The sequence below is a fragment of the Phlebotomus papatasi genome, chromosome 1 (assembly GCF_024763615.1).
Source record: "Phlebotomus papatasi isolate M1 chromosome 1, Ppap_2.1, whole genome shotgun sequence".
Taxonomy (NCBI): Eukaryota; Metazoa; Arthropoda; class Insecta; order Diptera; family Psychodidae; genus Phlebotomus; species Phlebotomus papatasi.
In genome coordinates, this window is record NC_077222.1 from 23,235,866 (window position 1) to 23,255,370 (window position 19,505).

General features: G+C 35.2%; 2 protein-coding genes across 2 annotated transcripts in view; one reads left to right on the top strand and one right to left on the bottom strand.

Moving 5' to 3' along the window:
• On the top strand, positions 1–5,703 carry LOC129798271 (adenosine deaminase-like protein). Its single transcript, XM_055841325.1, has 4 exons — positions 1–73; positions 189–325; positions 384–1,044; positions 5,435–5,703. The coding sequence occupies exons 1-4, from the start codon at positions 47–49 to the stop codon at positions 5,615–5,617; spliced, it is 1,008 nt and encodes a 335-aa protein (XP_055697300.1). The 5' UTR covers positions 1–46; the 3' UTR covers positions 5,618–5,703.
• The window catches only part of LOC129798273 (27 kDa hemolymph protein-like), a 23,008-nt gene continuing 9,123 nt past the window's right edge, over positions 5,621–19,505 (bottom strand). Inside the window, exons 3-5 of the mRNA XM_055841327.1 lie at positions 10,569–11,181; positions 10,364–10,499; positions 5,621–6,203 (exon numbers count right to left, since the gene is read on the bottom strand). Of these exons, the coding sequence (XP_055697302.1) occupies positions 6,111–6,203; positions 10,364–10,499; positions 10,569–11,181 (842 nt within the window). The 3' untranslated portion in view covers positions 5,621–6,110. The remainder of the gene's footprint in view (positions 6,204–10,363; positions 10,500–10,568; positions 11,182–19,505) is intronic.

Genomic DNA, 19,505 nt, shown 5'->3' on the forward strand with positions numbered 1-19,505 from the left:
AAGAAATTTAGCTTGCAAAGAGAAAGCAAAACACCGGCAACTTGACATGGATTACAAAAGCATCCCTAAAATTGTAAGTACTGCATGAAATATCCATAGTGAACCCTCAAGAATGATTGTCAAGAACTCAAGCTTGAATTCTGTCCACAACTTCCATTCACAAACTTGCTTTAAACCTCTTTTTCCAGGAGCTTCATGCGCATCTCAATGGTAGCCTCAGCAACAAAAACATTCTAGAATTGCATCAATTAAAGTATCAAGGAAGCGATCAAGGGATCAATGCAGACGCTTACAAGGTTCAGAAAGAGTTGCCAGACCTGACACAGTAAGAAAATACACTTCCGGAAGGTGGAATCCATGAGAAAATTCCTTTTTTCCAACAGATGTTTCGCCAAATTCAAATATGCCCATGAGTTAACGGACGTTCCGGAGAGATTAGGCAGAGCCTGTGAGAATGTCATTAGGGACTTCCAGGAAGACAATGTGGTGTACCTAGAGCTGAGAACGACTCCTCGAGCGACTGAACACATGTCCCGGGAGACTTACCTGGCCACTGTCTGCGAAGCCATCCGGAAATGCGAGAAAACTTGTCCGGGAATTCTTGTAAAGTTGATTCCGTCAATTGATCGCTCCAAAGGCGTCCAAGTGGCTGAAGAGAATGTAGAACTGACCAGAAAGATCAGAGAAAAGTACCCAGATTTGATTGTTGGGATTGACTTGAGTGGAAATCCTGAGAATACTGACTTCAGGGACTTCCGGAAGGCTCTCCAGGCAGCTAGAGATTGTGGCCTGAAGCTGGCTTTGCATTGCGCAGAGACAGCAGGAAGTGTCAGTGAAAATCTGGAGATGCTGGAATTCGGGATGGACAGGATGGGTCATGGAACATTCATGGATGAGTCTTTGGAGACTTGGAAGATGCTCCTGGAAAAGAGAATCCCCGTTGAATGCTGCGTCAGGAGCAACCTGAAATGCGGATCAGTGTCTTCAGCTGAGAATCATCATATCCGGAAGCTACTGGAAGCTCAACATCCCGTGGCAATTTGTGTAAGTTTTTATTTTGTTTCCCCATTGCAAACTTCCGCGGAAATTCCATTGGAAATGTTACAGCCTTCAATGGAATTTTTCCAAAGAGAGGCCATGGAAAATTTGAATACAATGAAAATCCAGCGTCACTTTATAGGGGAAATCCATGGAAAGTTTATATGGAAAATTACACGTGAAATGTCCGAGGATTCCACTGGAATTTTCCATGGAATATTCCAGAAGTTTTCCTATGGATTTTACCGCAACACGCCCCCTTCTTTGTAGGAAAATTCTTGCTCATTTCCTGGGGAAAATCCAAGGAATAATTCCACGGAAAATTCCACTACCTTTCCATACAGTTTTCCAAGAAAATTCCACACATTTGTTTCTTCGTTTTACCGCTAGAATATGTTTGTGGCACTACAAAATAGATATAGTCCCCATAGCAAACTTCCGCGGAAATTCCATTGGAAATTTTGTGTCAGATTCCGCTCACTCTATGGAATTGGACGCTAAATTTCCGCAAAGTCTTCAATGGATTTTTTCCAAGGGAGGCCATGGGAAATGGCCATTCCATGGAAAATTTGAACAACATTCCATGGAAATCTAGCGTCACTTTCTAGTGGAAGTCCGTGGAAAGTTTATATGGAAAATTACACGTGAAATGTCCGCAGATTTCACTGGAATTTTCCATGGAATATTCCAGAAGTTTTCCTATGGATTTTCAAAGGATTTTACCGCAACACGTCCCCTTTTTTAGGGAAATTCCTACTTATTTCCTGGGAAAAATCCAAGGAATTATTCCACGGAAAATTCCAATACCTTTCCATACAGTTTTCCAAGAAAATTCCACTCGTTTGTTTCTTCGTTTTTGCGCTAGAATATGTTTGTGGCGCTGCAAAATATAGATATAGTGCCCATAGCAAACTTCCGCGGGAATTCCATTGGAAATTTGCACGCCAAATTTCCGCAGAGTCTTCAATGGATTTTTTCCAAGGAGAGGCTATGGAAAATGGCCATTCCAAGGAAAATTTGAATAACATTCTATGGAAATCTAGCGTCACTTTCTAGTGGAAGTCCATGGAAAGTTTATATGGAAAATTACACGTGAAATGTCCGCAGATTTCACTGGAATTTTCCATGGAATATTCCAGAAGTTTTCCTATGGATTTTCCATGGATTTTACAGCATCAAACCCCCTTTTTCTTAGGAAAATTCCTGCTTATTTCCTGGGGAAAATCCAAAGAATAATTCCACGGAAAATTCCACTATCTTTCCATACAGTTTTCTAAGAAAATTCCACACGTTTGTTTCTTCGTTTTACCGCTAGAATATGATTGTGGCACTACAAAATAGATATAGTCCCCATAGCAAACTTCCGCGGAAATTCCATTGGAAATTTTGCGTCAAATTCCGCTCATTCTATGGAATTTGGACGCCAAATTTCCGCAGTCTTCAATGGATTTTTTCCAAGGAGAGGCTATGGAAAATGGCCATTCCATGGAAAATTTGAATAACATTCTATGGAAATCTAGCGTCACTTTCTAGTGGAAGTCCATGGAAAGTTTATATGGAAAATTACACGTGAAATGTCCGCAGATTTCACTGGAATTTTCCATGGAATATTCCAGAAGTTTTCCTATGGATTTTCAAAGGATTTTACCGCAACACGTCCCCTTTTTTAGGGAAATTCCTACTTATTTCCTGGGGAAAATCCAAGGAATTATTCCACGGAAAATTCCAATACCTTTCCATACAGTTTTCCAAGAAAATTCCACTCGTTTGTTTCTTCGTTTTTGCGCTAGAATATGTTTGTGGCGCTGCAAAATATAGATATAGTTCCCATAGCAAACTTCCGCGGGAATTCCATTGGAAATTTGCACGCCAAATTTCCGCAGAGTCTTCAATGGATTTTTTCCAAGGAGAGGCTATGGAAAATGGCCATTCCATGGAAAATTTGAACAACATTCCATGGAAATCTAGCGTCACTTTCTAGTGGAAGTCCATGGAAGCTTTATATATATAAAATTACACATGAAATGTCCGCCGATTCCACTGGAATTTTCCATGGAATATTCCAGAAGTTTTCCTATGGATTTTCCATGGATTTTACCGCATCAAGCCCCCTTTTTTTAGGAAAATTCCTGATTATTTCCTGGGGAAAATCCAAGGAGTAATTACACGGAAAATTCCACTACCTTTATGAATATGTTTGTGGAGCTACAAAATAGATGAATTTATTTTGCTCGCAAATTTTATGCAGATCTTACAGTGCTTTCTGTGTTACGACGCTGCGTTTTGTGTAGTGAAGTAATAACATTAAACAGACTGCGGACCCAAAATATAAGTGTTTTTATTTAATGGAATGCTTTGCAAAATAATTTTTTGTACGATAGCTTTTTCTTATCTAAAGTGTAAATTCGTTATCGCTGATTTAATAAAACATATCAAAGTCCTGTAGAAAATATCTACACCTCTGCAGAAAATCTGCCGAGAAATCTGTAGATATTTCTACGAATTTTATTTGGGCTTGGGACAAAATTCGTCAGAAATTTTTGCAGATTTTCTGACGTGAGATTCCTGGTGCATATTCAGACGAATTTCTGTAGATATTTTGCCGATTTTCTGTAGATTTTTTTCTACATTCCAGACTATCCAGACAGCTATATCTTAAAAAGATGGAATATTTTTCATTGAATTTTGTTTGCAAAATTCAATAGAGTGTTTTTTAGTGATATCACAGTGTTTATATAAAAACTTGAAGCAGAGTGACGACCTAAATTTTGCGTTTTTGTATCATTCTGTTGGCGATTTTTAAGAATATAGTATTTTTTCTCGCATCTTTTTAGTTATCAAAAAATGTTTAATCGGTAATGCTTGTTAAGCAGAACATACCATTTTATTCATAACTTCTACAGTTTCTTCATAAATCAGCAATATTTTTGTGAAGTAATGGACATTGCAAATTTTCTAGAGAGAAATTCTGCCGAGAATCTGCAGATTTTCGGAAGAATTTCTGCCGAAAATCCACAGATTTTCAGGCAGAAATTCTGATGAAAATCTATAGAATTTCTCTAAATGTACTAGAATATACCGTCCCGTCAAATCATTGCTCTACCTGCCGATTTTACTCGGAGGTTTTTTTGAATTTTAACCGTATATTCTAGTACATTCAGAGAAAATCTGCATAACCTCCATTACTTCACAAAAATATTGTTGATTTATGAAGAAACTGTAGAAGTTATAAAGAAAATTGTATGCTCTGCTCAACAAGCATTACCGAGTACACATTTTAGATAAGTAAAAAAACTGCGAGCAAAAATACTAATTTCTTAAAAATCGCCAATCGAATGATACAAAAACACGAAATTTTGGTCGATATTCACAAAAAATAACTCTATTGAATTTTGCAAACTTCAGTGAAAAATTTTTCCATCTCTTCTGACACATCTTGTCTGGAAAGTCTGGAATGTAAAAAAAATCTACAGAAAATCGGCAGAATATCTACAGAAATTCGTCAGAGATTCGTCAGAAAATCTGCCGAAATATTCTGACGAATTTTGTCCCAAGCCCAAATAAAATTCGTAAGAATATCTACAGATATTATCTGCAGATATTCTGTAGAGGTGTAGATTTTCTCTACAGAAATCTTAAAGATATCTGCAGATATTATTTGACGGGGTTATAATTAAAAAAAAAACCTCCGAGTAAAATCGGCAGGGTAGAGTACGTAATGATTTGACGGGGTTGCACTAAAATTACACAAAATATAAAAAGAAGAAGAATGAGTTCAAACGAAAAAAGTTGAAAGTTAAACTTTTTGCTGCGATAATCGGTTGAAAAATTACTACGACAATCGAATTGATTCTATTACACGTGATAATCGTGGCAATTTTCAATCAGTCAGTTGAATAAAGTTTATGCCATTTTGTTGCTTCATTTTATTACTATTATATTAATTATTAATGCTATTTATTCCATTTGGGCCATTATCGAGGGTTGAATTTTACTAATTCTGCAATTTAATTGATTCCTTTTCAATTGAAAGTTCATTTTTTCGAAATTTCAACTAGTTCAGTTCAACTAATAGAATTCAACTTGCCAATTTCATCTTGTTTTTACTGTATACGACTTTACAGAATATGAAAAGTTCGTGTAATCACCGCGAGCGGCGCTAATGTCACAACTTCTGAAACAGGCTACAAGAATAAATCAATGACGTCGCATTTCCTCAGAAATTGCGACTTTAGCGCTACTGGCGGTGGTTACATGAACTTTTCATATAATACAAAGTTGTAGGAGACAAAATTACCCTGCAACTGAATTAAAATTAAATTACAATCTATCAAAAAATACCCGAGATTATTCAATCTAATTTGCAACAGAAAATGAATAATTTCTTCTTTTTAAGACGGACGATTCTGGCGTTTTCGACACGAGTCTCAGCAGCGAAATTGAGCTATGCGCCAAGACCTTCAAATTGTCTCGTGATGCCATCGAGGAAATCACGCTCAGCACCATCGACCAATCTTTCGCAAGTCCCAGTGAGAAATCTCGCCTCAAGACACTTGTCCACGATTTCTACAGAAAGTAAACATTTCGCATATAAATTACACATTTATTGGTATTTTTCTTTCTTTTTTACTTGATGCCAAGAAATAAAGATACAACATCCAAGAAGAATCTCTTTTGAAATCTCCACAGGAAAAAAAAAATTGAGGAACACCATTTTACTTAATAATTATGTACACAGATTTATAAGAATCGTGAAACATTGAACCAAAATTAAAGAGTTCAATAAATTGTACATCTTCTTCCTTTTTCCACTTTACAATTCTAATTCAAAAAAAAAAACCTATGATCTTCACCCCAATAAATTGCCAATTAATGTAATTAGACATAAATTCCTCTTAACTTGAATTGTCTACTAAAAAAAAGCGATGAAGGTGATTTGAAGGTGAGGGAAACTTCTACTGAACTGCTAGCACTTTCATCCTACAATTTCTTTTGTCTCTGGTATAGTTTGTTGTTTTTTTTTCTGCTCATGAGGATCACAGTCAATATGCGAAATCTCCATATTCTCAAATTCATAGCAGATATCTGGCCACAGTTGCCATCGCAGTCATGCTCAGCATGGCCATAGAAGCTCTAGCGCTGTCCGCGCTGTTGGGTCCCCTTTTCTGCAAGGAAAATTAATCATTTGAACATTTGTCACATTCGCAAAATAAATGGCAAAAATCCCAATAATTTTGTATAGGGCAAATGTACCAAATTCCGGCCAGCTTGCAATTTCGGCCACTTTTTTGTTCCTCAATTTTCTCCATGAATTTTTAGTTTTTAATACTTTAGAGTTTATGCAATGCAAAAAAACATAAAATGTCGCTTCAATGAAGCAGATGATGTGAAAAAGTCATTGGAAAAATTCCCGAAGAAATACGGGAATTCTACTACGAGAATATGAAGGTGGCCGAAATAGGCCACCAAAACTTTGTCCCCATTTTTATTAATTTTAAAATGGTATTAAGATTATTTTTGGAGAAAATAAAGACGATAAACTATCTACAAGATTCTAAGCAACACTCCTTAAAGCAGTAAAAAAAAAACAATTTGTATTAAAAAATATTACATTTCAAACTAATAACTTTGGCTATTGCATGCAACTATGCTGAAATTTGGTACACTTATCCTATTTAATTTATTTATTAAAAGTCAATTCTTTTGAGCAGGTGCTCTTGAAAGAAAAAAGGAGTGGCAAAGCGTCGCAGGCTTTGCGAAATGCTCGAACTCGTGACTTAGATGCTATACCTTAAAAGTACTTCCGCATCATTTACCGTTTACCGGTTCGCAACCGATTTGAACTGATTCATAAATCACTCAAAAGATCCCCTAAAACAGTTTTAAAAGTAATAGAATTAATTTTAGCAATAAAAATTAGTTATCGGTTATGAACCGGTTCATTACAGATTCAAAACCGATTGGAACCGGTTTAGATTTGTCGGAAATTCCAAGACCTTTCCAATGACCCCAAACATGACTTCATTCGCTTGATAAATGCGCACTCTAGTGTCTTTTTAACTTTTGACCTCGAAAAATCCTTATTAGGAATGATTCAACGGTATTTTCGTATATGGACGAAATGTTCGCCTGGATAATCTCTGAAACATATCCAAAAATGAAAAAAATCGCACGACGCGTTTTCGAGCAATCCCAAAAAAACATAGTTTTATAGGGGAAGGGGAGCGGTGGGGGGAAAATGAGGGGCATGTTAACGATCCTTGGGTCGACTTATGGGGGGTCCCCCGATGGTCCCAAGTAGCTATCTCTTACCGTTTGGCCTCTAGAGCTAGCGACAGTTGGACGGACAGACGGACAAACAGCGTGACGACATTTCTCGTCAAAAATCGTCTGAAACGCGAGGAGTTGTTAAGAAAAGTGGTCTCCGGGGGGTGGAAGGTGGAAATTTGGGGGGGGGGGTGAAAAAATCGAGGGATTATTATATAATACTGCTCTCTCCGTAAAGTTCGAGCAGTAAAAAGGACAGATAATCCTAACCGGCTTATGTAGGTGAGATTCTTAATGTGAGCTAACTCGGAATGTATGCAAATTCGATTTAGAGCTGAAGTTGGGGTACGCCATTCAGTTATCTTGAATCAAATTCATGAAATTATGCAAATTTTGCATTTAAACCTAAATATCAAAGATTTGGATGGAGTGACAGAAAAGTGATATATGGGAGAAATGTAGACCAGAATGTTATCTTTAATTTTTCCATAAAATAGATCTCATTGATTACTCAGAAAACGAGATAATCGAGGTTTTTTGATTCTGAACTCGTTTTTTCGACCAGAGCGCCCCAAGTGTTCATTTGGTGAATTTCAACTATTTCAAAGAATTGTTGTATTTTGTGAGACTTTCCATTTAAAACCCTATTTTAAGTGTCTTGGTCAAGTAGAAGCAGTCAAATTGGTATCTGATTGGTTTCAAAGTCTTATTATGGGAAAAGTAATTTTTTTCATATTTTAAACGGCAAAATTGGACAGATAGCGTAGTCTGAACGGAAAATGATCTATGAACGAAATATAGATATAAATTCCCTTTTCAATTATGTCGAAGTAATCATCAAGATCGGTTCAGTGACAGTCGAGATAATAGAGCTTATGTGATATTGAAAATGGTTTTTTGACTGTGGTGCCCCTGGTGTTGGTCCTACGAAGTTCAAATGTTCTAGAAAGTTGTAGCATTTGATTATATCTTTCGTTTAAGCCCTTACTCATCAAAATCGGTCAAACAGAACCGGAGATATGATTTTTTGAATTTCGTGAACTTTGACCCATCATATCTCCGGTCTTATTGTAACCACAGCGAACCCACACCAGTTTTTGTAAACTTCATAGTCTAGTCTACAACACTCTAAAATTTTAATAACTTGCACAAAGGAATTTTTGAGAAAAATGAATTTTGAATTTTGATGAATTTTGACGCTATCGCAGCGCCACCTGTGGTGACTTTTTGAACTTCCATCCTAAAGTGCTCATCGAGACGAAACCAGAAATCCAAAATTTAGCTCAAAATGTTAATTAGAACCGGAGATAGAGGCCGGTCAATTTTCTAACTTTGACCCTTTATAGCTCGGGTCAGGGGTTATGAATCGACTTAAATATTTTTTTTGTTTGATAGGTATAATCTGCGGCTACAACATACTAAAATTTGAGCCCGATGCACAATGGAATTTTTGAGTTATTTAACTTAGAAAATTGAAAAATCTTTTTTTTAATAATAGCGCCCCTAGCGGTAGTTTTATTAACTTGCGATGTTAGAAGGGGAAGTGGCATTTCACGAGAGCTTTCCAAAACGCCCTTACCTTTTAAATTCTGACAATTAGAACCGGAGTTATGGCCGTTTTAAGAATTTTTTCGGACCCTTATAGCTCGGGTCAGGGGGGGGGGGGTCGGGGTCGGGGGACCTTAAATTTGGTATTTATCGAAAGCTCTGAGGCCCAGCTATAACATACTAAAATTTGAGCCTGATTTATGCTATAGGGGCGGAGCTATTGAGAAAACAAAAAATGGGGGGTATTCAAAATGGCGGAAGGAGGGATCGGGCGGGGGCGGGGGTCAATGCACCAAGTTCTTAGTTTAGAAGCTATTAAGCTCCAAAGAGCGGAGGACATGAGATTTTATTAGTATAATAGATGAGATTGATAAGAATCTCACCTAATACGTGATTGGCGAATACACGTGCCTGATAAGGGGACTGACGCGACTATTGCAACCCCAGGATCTTCCCGACTTACACAGCAAGCGACTAATAAATTGCCTAGATTAAGAAGGGCCAATTTAAAGCTCCTCTCTTTTTCTATCTTCTCCAAAAACATTACCTTCCATATTTGCATGTCTTATACACCTTCCATGTCTTATAAACGCATATGTGTTAGCCTCCCGAAGTATAGGGCTGAAGCGAAAAAATCATACTTAAGGCAATATTCTGCAATTCTTGCCTTAAAACGGATAGTTAGGGTTACAGGAGATCCAAGGGCATATTGTGGTGTTATGGGGGGGGGGGGTATCTTGTGAATAATTCACTACGCCTAGCCATTTCCGAGGCTATTCGTCACAGTATTTTTGTGCAATTTTAAAGGAACAGTTACTGTTTTGTTCCATTTTAAAACGAAATGTAATGTTTATAAACAACTCAATGGGTCAAGTGGTAGAGTACTCGCTCTATGATGCGAGTGTCCCGACTCCCGGGTCCTGGGTTCGAATCCCTTTAGGTCACCAGGAATTTTTTTGGCGTTAAAGGTCTTCGGATTGCATCCAGTGAGCTTCACTGCACTTGATTCCACGGGGCATGGGACTGACAACCCTATCCCGTATAAGGGGCCGTTCCGAACTCCTCTTGCGGGAAGGCCTAAGTTCCTCTGGAACGTTGTGCCACCGTTATTATTATTATTTTTATAATGGTCCCAATACAGAGACCTGGGTGCGCAGCGGTCACCTTTGACTGCCCCCTCTTCTGAATCTAAATCTACACAGATTTAAAAAGTGGTATAACACAATTTTCCGACTAATTTTTCCCTCGGCTTCTGCTCTATAAGTGCACATGAACTTTTCTCCGACAACTTTTAACCATGTAGTACTAGTTTTTCTGTAAATAATTAACTTCTTCATTTTGTGTCTAGCAAAATTGTCAAAACTGTATTAAATCATAAAAGCAAGTTCTCCCTGTTTATACCTCTCAAAATTTCGCGTTTGGAACTCTTCTTTGCAAAAAAAACCGCTTTATAATCGTGTTTATCTCAGAAATATTACAAAAAGAGGAACAAGAAAAAAAAGTGACTCACAATTATTGAGGAAACGTTGGTGCATGGTGTGTTATTGCGGATAAACTTGAAGCCAGAATCCATTAAATTAGCTGGAGTTGATTCTTCGCACTTTTCCAATTCCTCCACAACGCAAACCTGAAGCCTCTCCATGTCGCTGCAAGAAAATTATTTTAGACCATTTTTCCTTTTAAAAAAAGGGAAAAGAAAATATTTCGAATCTTACTGGCATTGATCAACGCCAAAGACAAACTTTGGCAGGTCTTCGAGAGATGGAACTTTATCAGTTGCTTTAACTTGGTCAAAAACTTTGGGGAAGGTTTTATTGAAGCAGTCAATAAGGCCATCTTTGCGCTCCTGGAAGCATTCTGGGCCCTTTTCTGCGATAAACAATGCAATCTGATCACCATCCTTGTGACAGATGAAGCCCAGAAGACTCTTGCTGATGTTGGTGTAGACTTCCTTGTGGGAAATTTCCTCTGGAGTCAGGCAAGGTTCCAAGAGTTTCGTGAAATTTGTTAGGCATTCCGTTGCATCATGACGCTTTCTGCAGTATTTATTGAACACCGTATCGAGCTCTCCATTCGGTTGTGCCTTCTCAATTTCCTCTTGCAAAGTGGAAAAGTTAAAAAGCGTCGTAAGACAGTCCATCAGTTCTGTTGTAGCCTCCCCAATGGCTTCAAAGGCAGCATCACTCCCCGAAACCATGTTGCACTTGTCCTTAAACAACTTCTTAAAATCCTCAACGGGAGGAGTAAAATTCCCCAAACCCTCGGGCAAAATGCCCTCGGGAAGTTGCGATTTGAGATCATTGAGATCAACATTTTGTCCCATTGTTGCTGCAGACCACCAAAAAAAAAATCCCAGAGAAAAGCATAAATTGTAGAGATGCATCACAGAAAATTGCAAAATGATCATGGAGAGTGATAAGAAACAATTATTGAGTTAGTACATCACAGAGTATTTACACGCTAATCAATAGTTGTCGCAGTCATGCAATTTGAAACACAAAATAAAACCATATCGCACATCTCATTCAACACCCTTCGAATTTATTGCCTCATTGTTTTTATTGATTGAAAAATAGATCATCAACACCATGAACATAAATAACTCTGCAGCAAAAAATGTTTTTTTTCAATGATTTTTATAAATAAAGCCGGAAAATTGATTTTGTTTTTATTTAAAACATAGTTTCGGGCTCAATAAATTCAAGAAATTGATTAAAAATCTGCTTTTCACTATGCAAAACAAAAGCGTATAATAAACTAAAAGAAGTGGCAAAGTTGTCCAACTTTGCAGAATGATCGAATTTGTGTCTTTCAGCACTTACTGTGTTATCACACTTGCACATTAAAATTTTAATATGATTCACATTAATTGTCGCTGGTGAGAGTCCAAATGTGTACTTTGTGTATCTGAATCATTTTATATTCAAAATTTGATCTATTTGTTGATAAAAAGGTAAACTTGGCTTGCAAAATTTGATATAAATTGATTTATAGCATTAATGCGAAAAATTAATGCGATTTTCTCTTTAATTTTTTAATGTGAAAAATATTTATGCTTTAGGTAAATTTAAACTTATTTTTGCAGGCCAAGTCCACTTCTTTATCAATAAACAGAAATACCCCAAATATTAAGTGACTCAAAAACACAAATAACATATTTTGACGCTCACAAGCGACAATTAATGTGAATCACATTAAAATTTTAATGTGCAAGTGTGATAACGCCGTAAGTAAGATAATTAAGATCTGTAAATAATTACAAAATTGACAAAAAACTGAATTGTGGACTTCCCAGCCCTGTTACTCATTTGATCTTTTAAAATTATTCTAAGTTAACTCATAGGAGTTTTACTGCAAAATATATTACTCCTACCTCTCTGAATCAGATGAAATGACTGGTGAAGTTTTAATGGTTATCAAATGTTCTGATAAAGATTTTTTTTTTCATTCTGGGATGTTATCAGATTGTAAAGAATCAAAGCTTAATCAAGCAAAGAAAATGTAAATTTGTACTCGTAGAGAGTCAAATATTATATTTGCTCATATAAATAAGCATCTGTATCTTTGCAAAAAAGATGTTTAAATTAGGCCTACTTTAAGACTAATAAAATAGCTCTGATTTTTGCAGAATCACTGACATAATCAAACTGCGATCCAGCTGTTCTGAAGAGATACTTTTATATTTTCATTTGAACATTCTACGCACCTATGAGTCATAGAATTGTTTTGCGAAACTAGTTTTAAACATATGTTTAATGGTGCAATTCCAATAAAAAAATATTAACATGATTTTTAGAACTTTACTGTTCTCAAGTGCTTCTACAATGGACTTTTCTTTGTGTTGGTTCCTATCAAGACTGTTTGGTGGCTTTAGAACACGTCAAGGACTGAGGAAAACAGTCGAGACAGAAACCAACACAAAGAAAAGTCGATGATGCAGAAACATTTAAGAACAGTAAAGTGCTAAAAAAACATATTCATTTGCATTGGAATAGCACCATAATTCACTTTTCTGAAAATTTCTTTATTTAATTGGCACACAAACTGAATTTGCAAAACATGAATCACTGCTTCTGTAATATTAGTCAAGCTTACTAGGGGAAAGTACTCTCCCTTCGAACGTTCATGCCTTCGAATAATGTGAATTTTCTTTCATTTTTCCGAAGACTTACAGATTTGTATTGAATTTTATTTAGCTTATCATCAATTACTGATAATGTCGTGATAATAATGTGAAGTCTTAGGAAAACTACAAGAAAATACACATTATTGGAAGGCATGAACGTTCGAAGGGAGAGCACTTTCCCCTACTAGTTCAGTTTTAGCTAATCTATTAATCAAACAATTTCCGAAAAATGACGTTATGTCCATCTATCAGTCTATCTGTCCGGGTGTCACTAGAACTAGAGGCCAAACAGTTACAGATAACATGCTTTCGAAAACAAAATTTCAATTTTTTATTCAATTCCATTCCAATAAACTTAATATAAAACAATTGGAACTTGAGAAGCATGCGGCATCAACAAGAACAGTGAGAAAAATGAAGTAATTTGCTAATAAATTATTTTACACTTTTTTTATTGTTCTTCCTTCACTCACTCAGAGAAAAGATCTTTATAAATAATTCCAAGCAGACTTCAAAATGCAGTAGTTTCATACAGACTACGCTCATGATGATTCTATTAAAGAGCGTCATGCATTTCATAATTCAAAAGATAAATAATGCATTATAAATCTCATTGTCACGCCCCCAACTTCCCCTTTTATCTTTTTCCAAGATACTTTCCGCTCCTAAACTTTCCCTCATTCTAGCTTCTTTTCTTCTTATAAAATACATTTGCTTAAGAGTTAACAAAGGGAATGACTCAAATAAATTCTAAATGTGCGAATATTTTCTATGTGAATTTACTTTTCCTCACTAGCATTTCTTTCGTCTGGTAAGTGCGTTAAGGCTTCGTGACAAGAAAACCTCAAAATCGCGTGATTCAAGTTCATTTGATAGGAGTAAAAAAATTTATTTGTGTTCTCAGGTGGTGCTAAAACCTGCCCAAAAAAAATGAAGGAATAGAATTGTTCTTTTCCTTTTCATCATCTCGCACCCACTCAACGCCAAAAAGGCACTTTCCACATTAATTTCTATTCATGGACTCAAATTTATTCTATCTTTCCAACCCTTGAAAAAAAAATAAAATAGAATTTCAGGAAGTCACACAAAATCCAATATTTTTCCTCCACCTTCCTTAACCCCCTTGGTTTGTGCTTCTGGACTTCGAAAAAAAATGTCAGACTAAATAAAACAATTTGGACGAATTTATGAGACTGACCCAGTCATAAGCATGAAAAAAAACAAAAGTGTCCCCAAAAAGGAGTGATGTTAAAAACCTTAGGGGAAAGTACTCTCCCTTCGAATATCCATGCCTTCACTGAAAGAAATCCGAAAAAGTTAAAATAACATTCCGGAAATGTTAATTTTATCCTGCAGTATTGATCCGAAATCGGTGTAAATATTACCCTTTTTAGGTGTATTAGGGGTTAAAGTTACCCTTTTCATGTTAATTTTACCCTTAAAAAGGTGTAAAATTAACATTAAAAAATGTTGATATATTTTTACAAATAAAAAGTGTAAGTTATGAGGAAAAAAAGTTAATCGAACCCCCGTTTTTTTCTCAGTGTTCGAATAATGTCTATATTCTTTTATTTTTCTTAAGAGACTTGCACGTTTTTATTAAATATTAGTTACCTTATCATGAATTATTGATAATTGCGTGATAATTATGTGTAATTCTCTTAGGAAAAATAAAAGAAGTTCACATTATTCGAAGGCATGAACATTCGAAGGGAGAGTACTTTCCCCTATAGAGCATTTATTTCTATTAATTTACAGGTAATTTATAAAAAAAAACTACAGTAGACACTCTCTCAATCGGGAATATGGGGCGAAATGTCAACCAGTTTACCGATAGATTTGGGCGTCAAAGCCTTTGTAAATTTCACAAAAAGCGCTCAATTATAAAGAATCACGATAAAATAGGAAGAACTACAGCAAATTGCGAATTAGCTTAATAATTAAACGTGAAAATTGTCAACAAAATTTGTCGCCCGATTGAAAAAGTGCCGATTGAGTGAGAGTCTACTGTAATTCAGTTAATAATGTGAGGTTATGACGATCACAACCTCTAAAAAGCTGTTCGAATTTCGATTTTCGAATGGAAAAAGGCATTTTATCCATTTGACAGATAAATTTATTTGATAAAAAAATAATAGAAATTCATATTACTGAATATTTTTAATATTTACTTTTTATACCCAACTAACTTAACTTAAAAATTTATATACAGTAGACTCTTCGTTATCCGGCTGACTGGGGGACAAAATGACATTTAGGTTTTTTGAATGATCAACGGTTTTTCTATTTTGTGCAGTGTGAATTTATTTTCTGTCTGACAAAGAAAAAGAGAATTTTCTTCATGGTATGCTTATGTTTCATTTTTTATCACAATTATGTATTAAAAACTTCGATACAATGTTAATAAAACTTTAATTCACTCTGGACAAACTTCATGTTTAGTGAAAATAATATTGAATACATCAACCGCCAGTGTTTGGCAGCTGTCACCCGGATAACGAAGTGCCGGATAACGAAGAGTTGAGTGTAACCATTTTTACTCAGTATAAAACTATTTAGAATCTTTATAATTTTGTTTTAAAATCCACCGATTAATAATTGCACATTTAACGACTGAAACGTTCTTGATAGTCAATAATTTTTATGACATAAATTGTATAACATGGTTATTAATTAAATAATATTTTTTAATGATTTCTTTGCCGAAGATCAAAGAGAGAATTCGAGGATCGCTTTGAAGAGCCAAAGATTTTTTTTTTTATAAATTCCTGCTGTTAATTGCAAGACATTTCTCGTGTAACCGCCTGTAACAATTTCGAAAAGTTCCGATTATCAATATCAACAGTTGCTTCATCCAGAGCTGAAGTTTAAAAAATTCGATGATCAGTTTCGAAAGTCACAGAAATGCTATTTTTACTTCTCGTTTTGTCCGTATGGTGGCCGCAACAATGTTCGAATTTTGAAGTGTCTCGAGTGTCAAAATGTATCTGTTTTTGCTTTGTTTTTGACAAAATACAAAAATGGCTCATTTAATTATAATTCTCCTAATAAAATCACTGAACAATTCTTTTAACACTTTCTTAATGCGATATTTCATAAATTTTCTAAACTTTGTGAGAAAGCTTAGTGTTTGAATTTATCAAGCATCGGCAGAAATTTGCGCAAATGGAGTTTCATTTATCTTTTATACGAGACGTTATTGGAGAATCAAACTTTAACTGTGAATGAGAAGAGTCTTTCAATCTTCCCATTCACAAATAGTTTGAAAAATTTCAAGATCTATTTGAAAAGCCAAAAAAGAGACATTCTTCTTGGTATTTCCGCAAGGTGACGTACATCCTGTTCGAATTTCGAAATGCGCAAGTGTCAAAATCTGTAGATCTTCACTTTGTTGTGAAGAAAAACACAAAGCAACAATGTTTTCTGCTTCTGTACCATTATTCAATCACTCCATAATCACTCAGTAACTCTTTTGCGGGCTTTTTAGTGTGATGCTTAATGCGAAAATTTAGTATAAAAATTCGAAACTGAATTAGAATTCTTCGAACATCAAGGACTTTTTGTGCAAATAGAGTTCCATTAACCTTTTATGCAAGACACTATTTGAGAATCAAACTGTACTTGTATTTGAACTCAAAGAAGAAAAAAACCCGAACTTGGATTCTGCAAAGTGTCTTGACTGAAAGATAAATTCCTGCCGATTTACACAAAATATCGTTGGTTTGAAGAATCCAAACCCAACTTCGAATTTTTAAAATGAAAAAAAAATACCGCAAGATTGTGAAAATTTATAAAATATCACTAAGAAATTGATAAAAAAGTTAAAAAAAAAGGTAGACTGATACGTGCTGATACTTGAGAAAACCCGAAGTTTGAATAAGAAATTCCGTGAGACCCCTAGCGAAAATATCAAGAAGTCAAAATTCCCTTGAATTTTCGAATCTGATCTTCGAATTTTCCAAACTCCGCGTCAGTCTTTTGGGAGCATCAAGCATCGAGCACCGTGCTCTATGGGCCTCAGGAAGCGGATAGAATTATCTAAGGGCCTAGGACTACATTTCTAATTCGGAGTTTTGAGGTATCCGCAGATGAACAAAGAGAAAAAGAAGACGGAGAGGAACCACAAGCCTTACTCTCAAGAGTAGGGGAAAGTATACTCTCCCTTCGAACGTTCATGCCTTCGAATAATATGACTTATTACTTACAAAAAAATTACATTTTTTTTTTAAATATCGGTTAGCTTATCATCAGTTATTGATGTGATAATCATGTGTAAATCTCTTAAGAAAAGTAGAAGAAATAACGTTATTCGAAGGCATGAACGTTCGAAGGGAGAGTACTTTCCCGTACTTCGTCGTAGTTTTTTCTTTTGTCCATCCAATACAGTGACGAAAATCGAGAAAACCTATAATCCCAAATTCAAAATGATCCCAAATTACCCCATTTTACCTTAAAACTTCAAAAATTTTCGCCAAAAATGTAAATTAAATATTCAAAAATAGGGTAAGTGTGCCAAATTTCGGCATAGTTGCATGCAAGCGCCAAAGTCTCAAGTTTGAAATGTAATATTTTTAATACGAATTGAATTTATTTGTTACTTTTTTGTAAGGAGTGTTCCTTGGAACTTTGTAGACAGTTTATCGTCTTTATTTTCTCTAAATTTATTCTTAATACATTCTAAAATGAATAAAAAAGTTGACATAATATTGGTGGCCTATTTCGGCCACTTTCATTTTCATAGTTCCTTGCCCTTTCGGAATTCTTCGAACGTCTTTTTCAAATCATCTTGTTCGTCTAATCGACATTTTTTTTTATTTTTCGCATTGTATTATTTCTAGAGTACGCAAAAACTAAAAATTCGTTGAAATTCGAGGAACAAAAAATGTGGCCGAAATTACAAGCTGGCCGGAATTTGGCACACTTACTCTAGATTCAAATTTTCGAAAATCAAGCATTTTCAGCGGAGGCACTTTTAAATAACCAATTTTCGAAAGATAACAGGTGGTATGACTCACAGAAAACGCACAAATTATTTACTAATTTCTCTTCATTTAAGTATTTTAAAGATAGAGTTAGAGACATTTGTTCAATTTATCGCTTAAAATAACAAATTTGTAAAAGAAAAATTACTGAAACTCGAAAAATTTTGTTGGTTCTCGATTTTTAAGGGTTATTTTCAGAAAAATGAAATATTCTTAACTCACTTATTTAATTAAATAAGTAAAACTGTGATAATCTATTACTATATAAGCGAAAAGCAAAACGTATTGTATTGTTTTAGACTCTTTTGAGGTTATATTTAGATTGCTTCAGAGACTTTAGTGCCTCTAGTGGCATATTGCAAAAGCTTACGTGTTCCAGAACCTTTCGATATTCAACAAAATCACCAAATTTACATAGAAAATAATTATTTTGTGTATATAATAGTATAAAATGCAAAAGAGTAATGTAATTAAACATTATTCTTCAGTATAAAAAAATGTTATAAAATTAATACTGAGGAATACACAAGGCCTTTAACACCTTTAAAGCATCTTCAGACATGGGAATGATGTATGAGAAATCGAGTCAAAGTCCACAAGATTGCCACTGTAAAATACTCTTCTAAGCGCGTAATTGTGAACATTCATCAATATATTTTCCTGTCCTCTATTTAATATGAACAACACACAACGACACCAGAGACTTTTTAAAACACATGCGATACGCCGATAATTTTATATCACAAAAATTTTCTTTGTTAATCTCTCACAGTGTCGAAGCTCAAAAGCCTGCCAGTAACTATTTGTACTTGGATGATTAAGTGAATTCCGTTAACAAAAGCAAGAAAAAAAACTGAGACAGAAACATTTATTCTATATTGAACTTTACCTTCTGGAATTACGAAAACAACTTTTGATGTCATTAACTTTACAATCTCACACATCCATCTCAATAGAAAAGCCCCACGATAACAATTAACTATTTAGAGATTTTAACTCTTTGTCCCAATTGAATTTGCCTGTTGCACAAATTAAATTCAATCGCGACAACTATTTAATTCGCCTTTACAGTAAGTTCTTAATGAGATTTTCTATTTATTTCCTCTCCATAGCATTTTTTTTTGTCTTCTAACTTTGTAAAATTGTTATGATTCAACCCTCTTTTCGTGCTATAAAACAATTAAATGACCATGTAACTCTCTTATATTGACACACCCTCATCATTTGTCCATTTAGCAACAAAGCAAAGGGCAGTAGAATTAACGAATTATGACTAATTAGCGTTGTTTTAGGTTTCACAAAGAGCCCCTTGGGCAGCAGCAAATTTTACCAAAATTTCCCAAAAATGCCTTTCAAATAGGCAAAGAGCCATTTCCAATATTAAAAGATCGTGCGTCTAACGTCCAAGAACAGGGTGGAGCTGTTGAGATGATGGATAGTTTTTGCCAAATTATTTACAGGTGGTGACACTCTTTCAAATTAGCCAAAAAGGTTCATTAAAATATTTCATCTGACGCTCAATGGAAAGAAAAAACCGCCCAAGC

Bases quoted from the DNA above. Each gene is read 5' to 3' on its own strand.
- LOC129798271 (XM_055841325.1), top strand. From the start codon at position 47: ATGGATTACAAAAGCATCCCTAAAATT. The intron at 74-188 runs GTAAGTACTGCA...CTCTTTTTCCAG, and splicing joins ACAAAAGCATCCCTAAAATT to GAGCTTCATGCGCATCTCAA. The intron at 1,045-5,434 runs GTAAGTTTTTAT...CTTCTTTTTAAG, and splicing joins AACATCCCGTGGCAATTTGT to ACGGACGATTCTGGCGTTTT.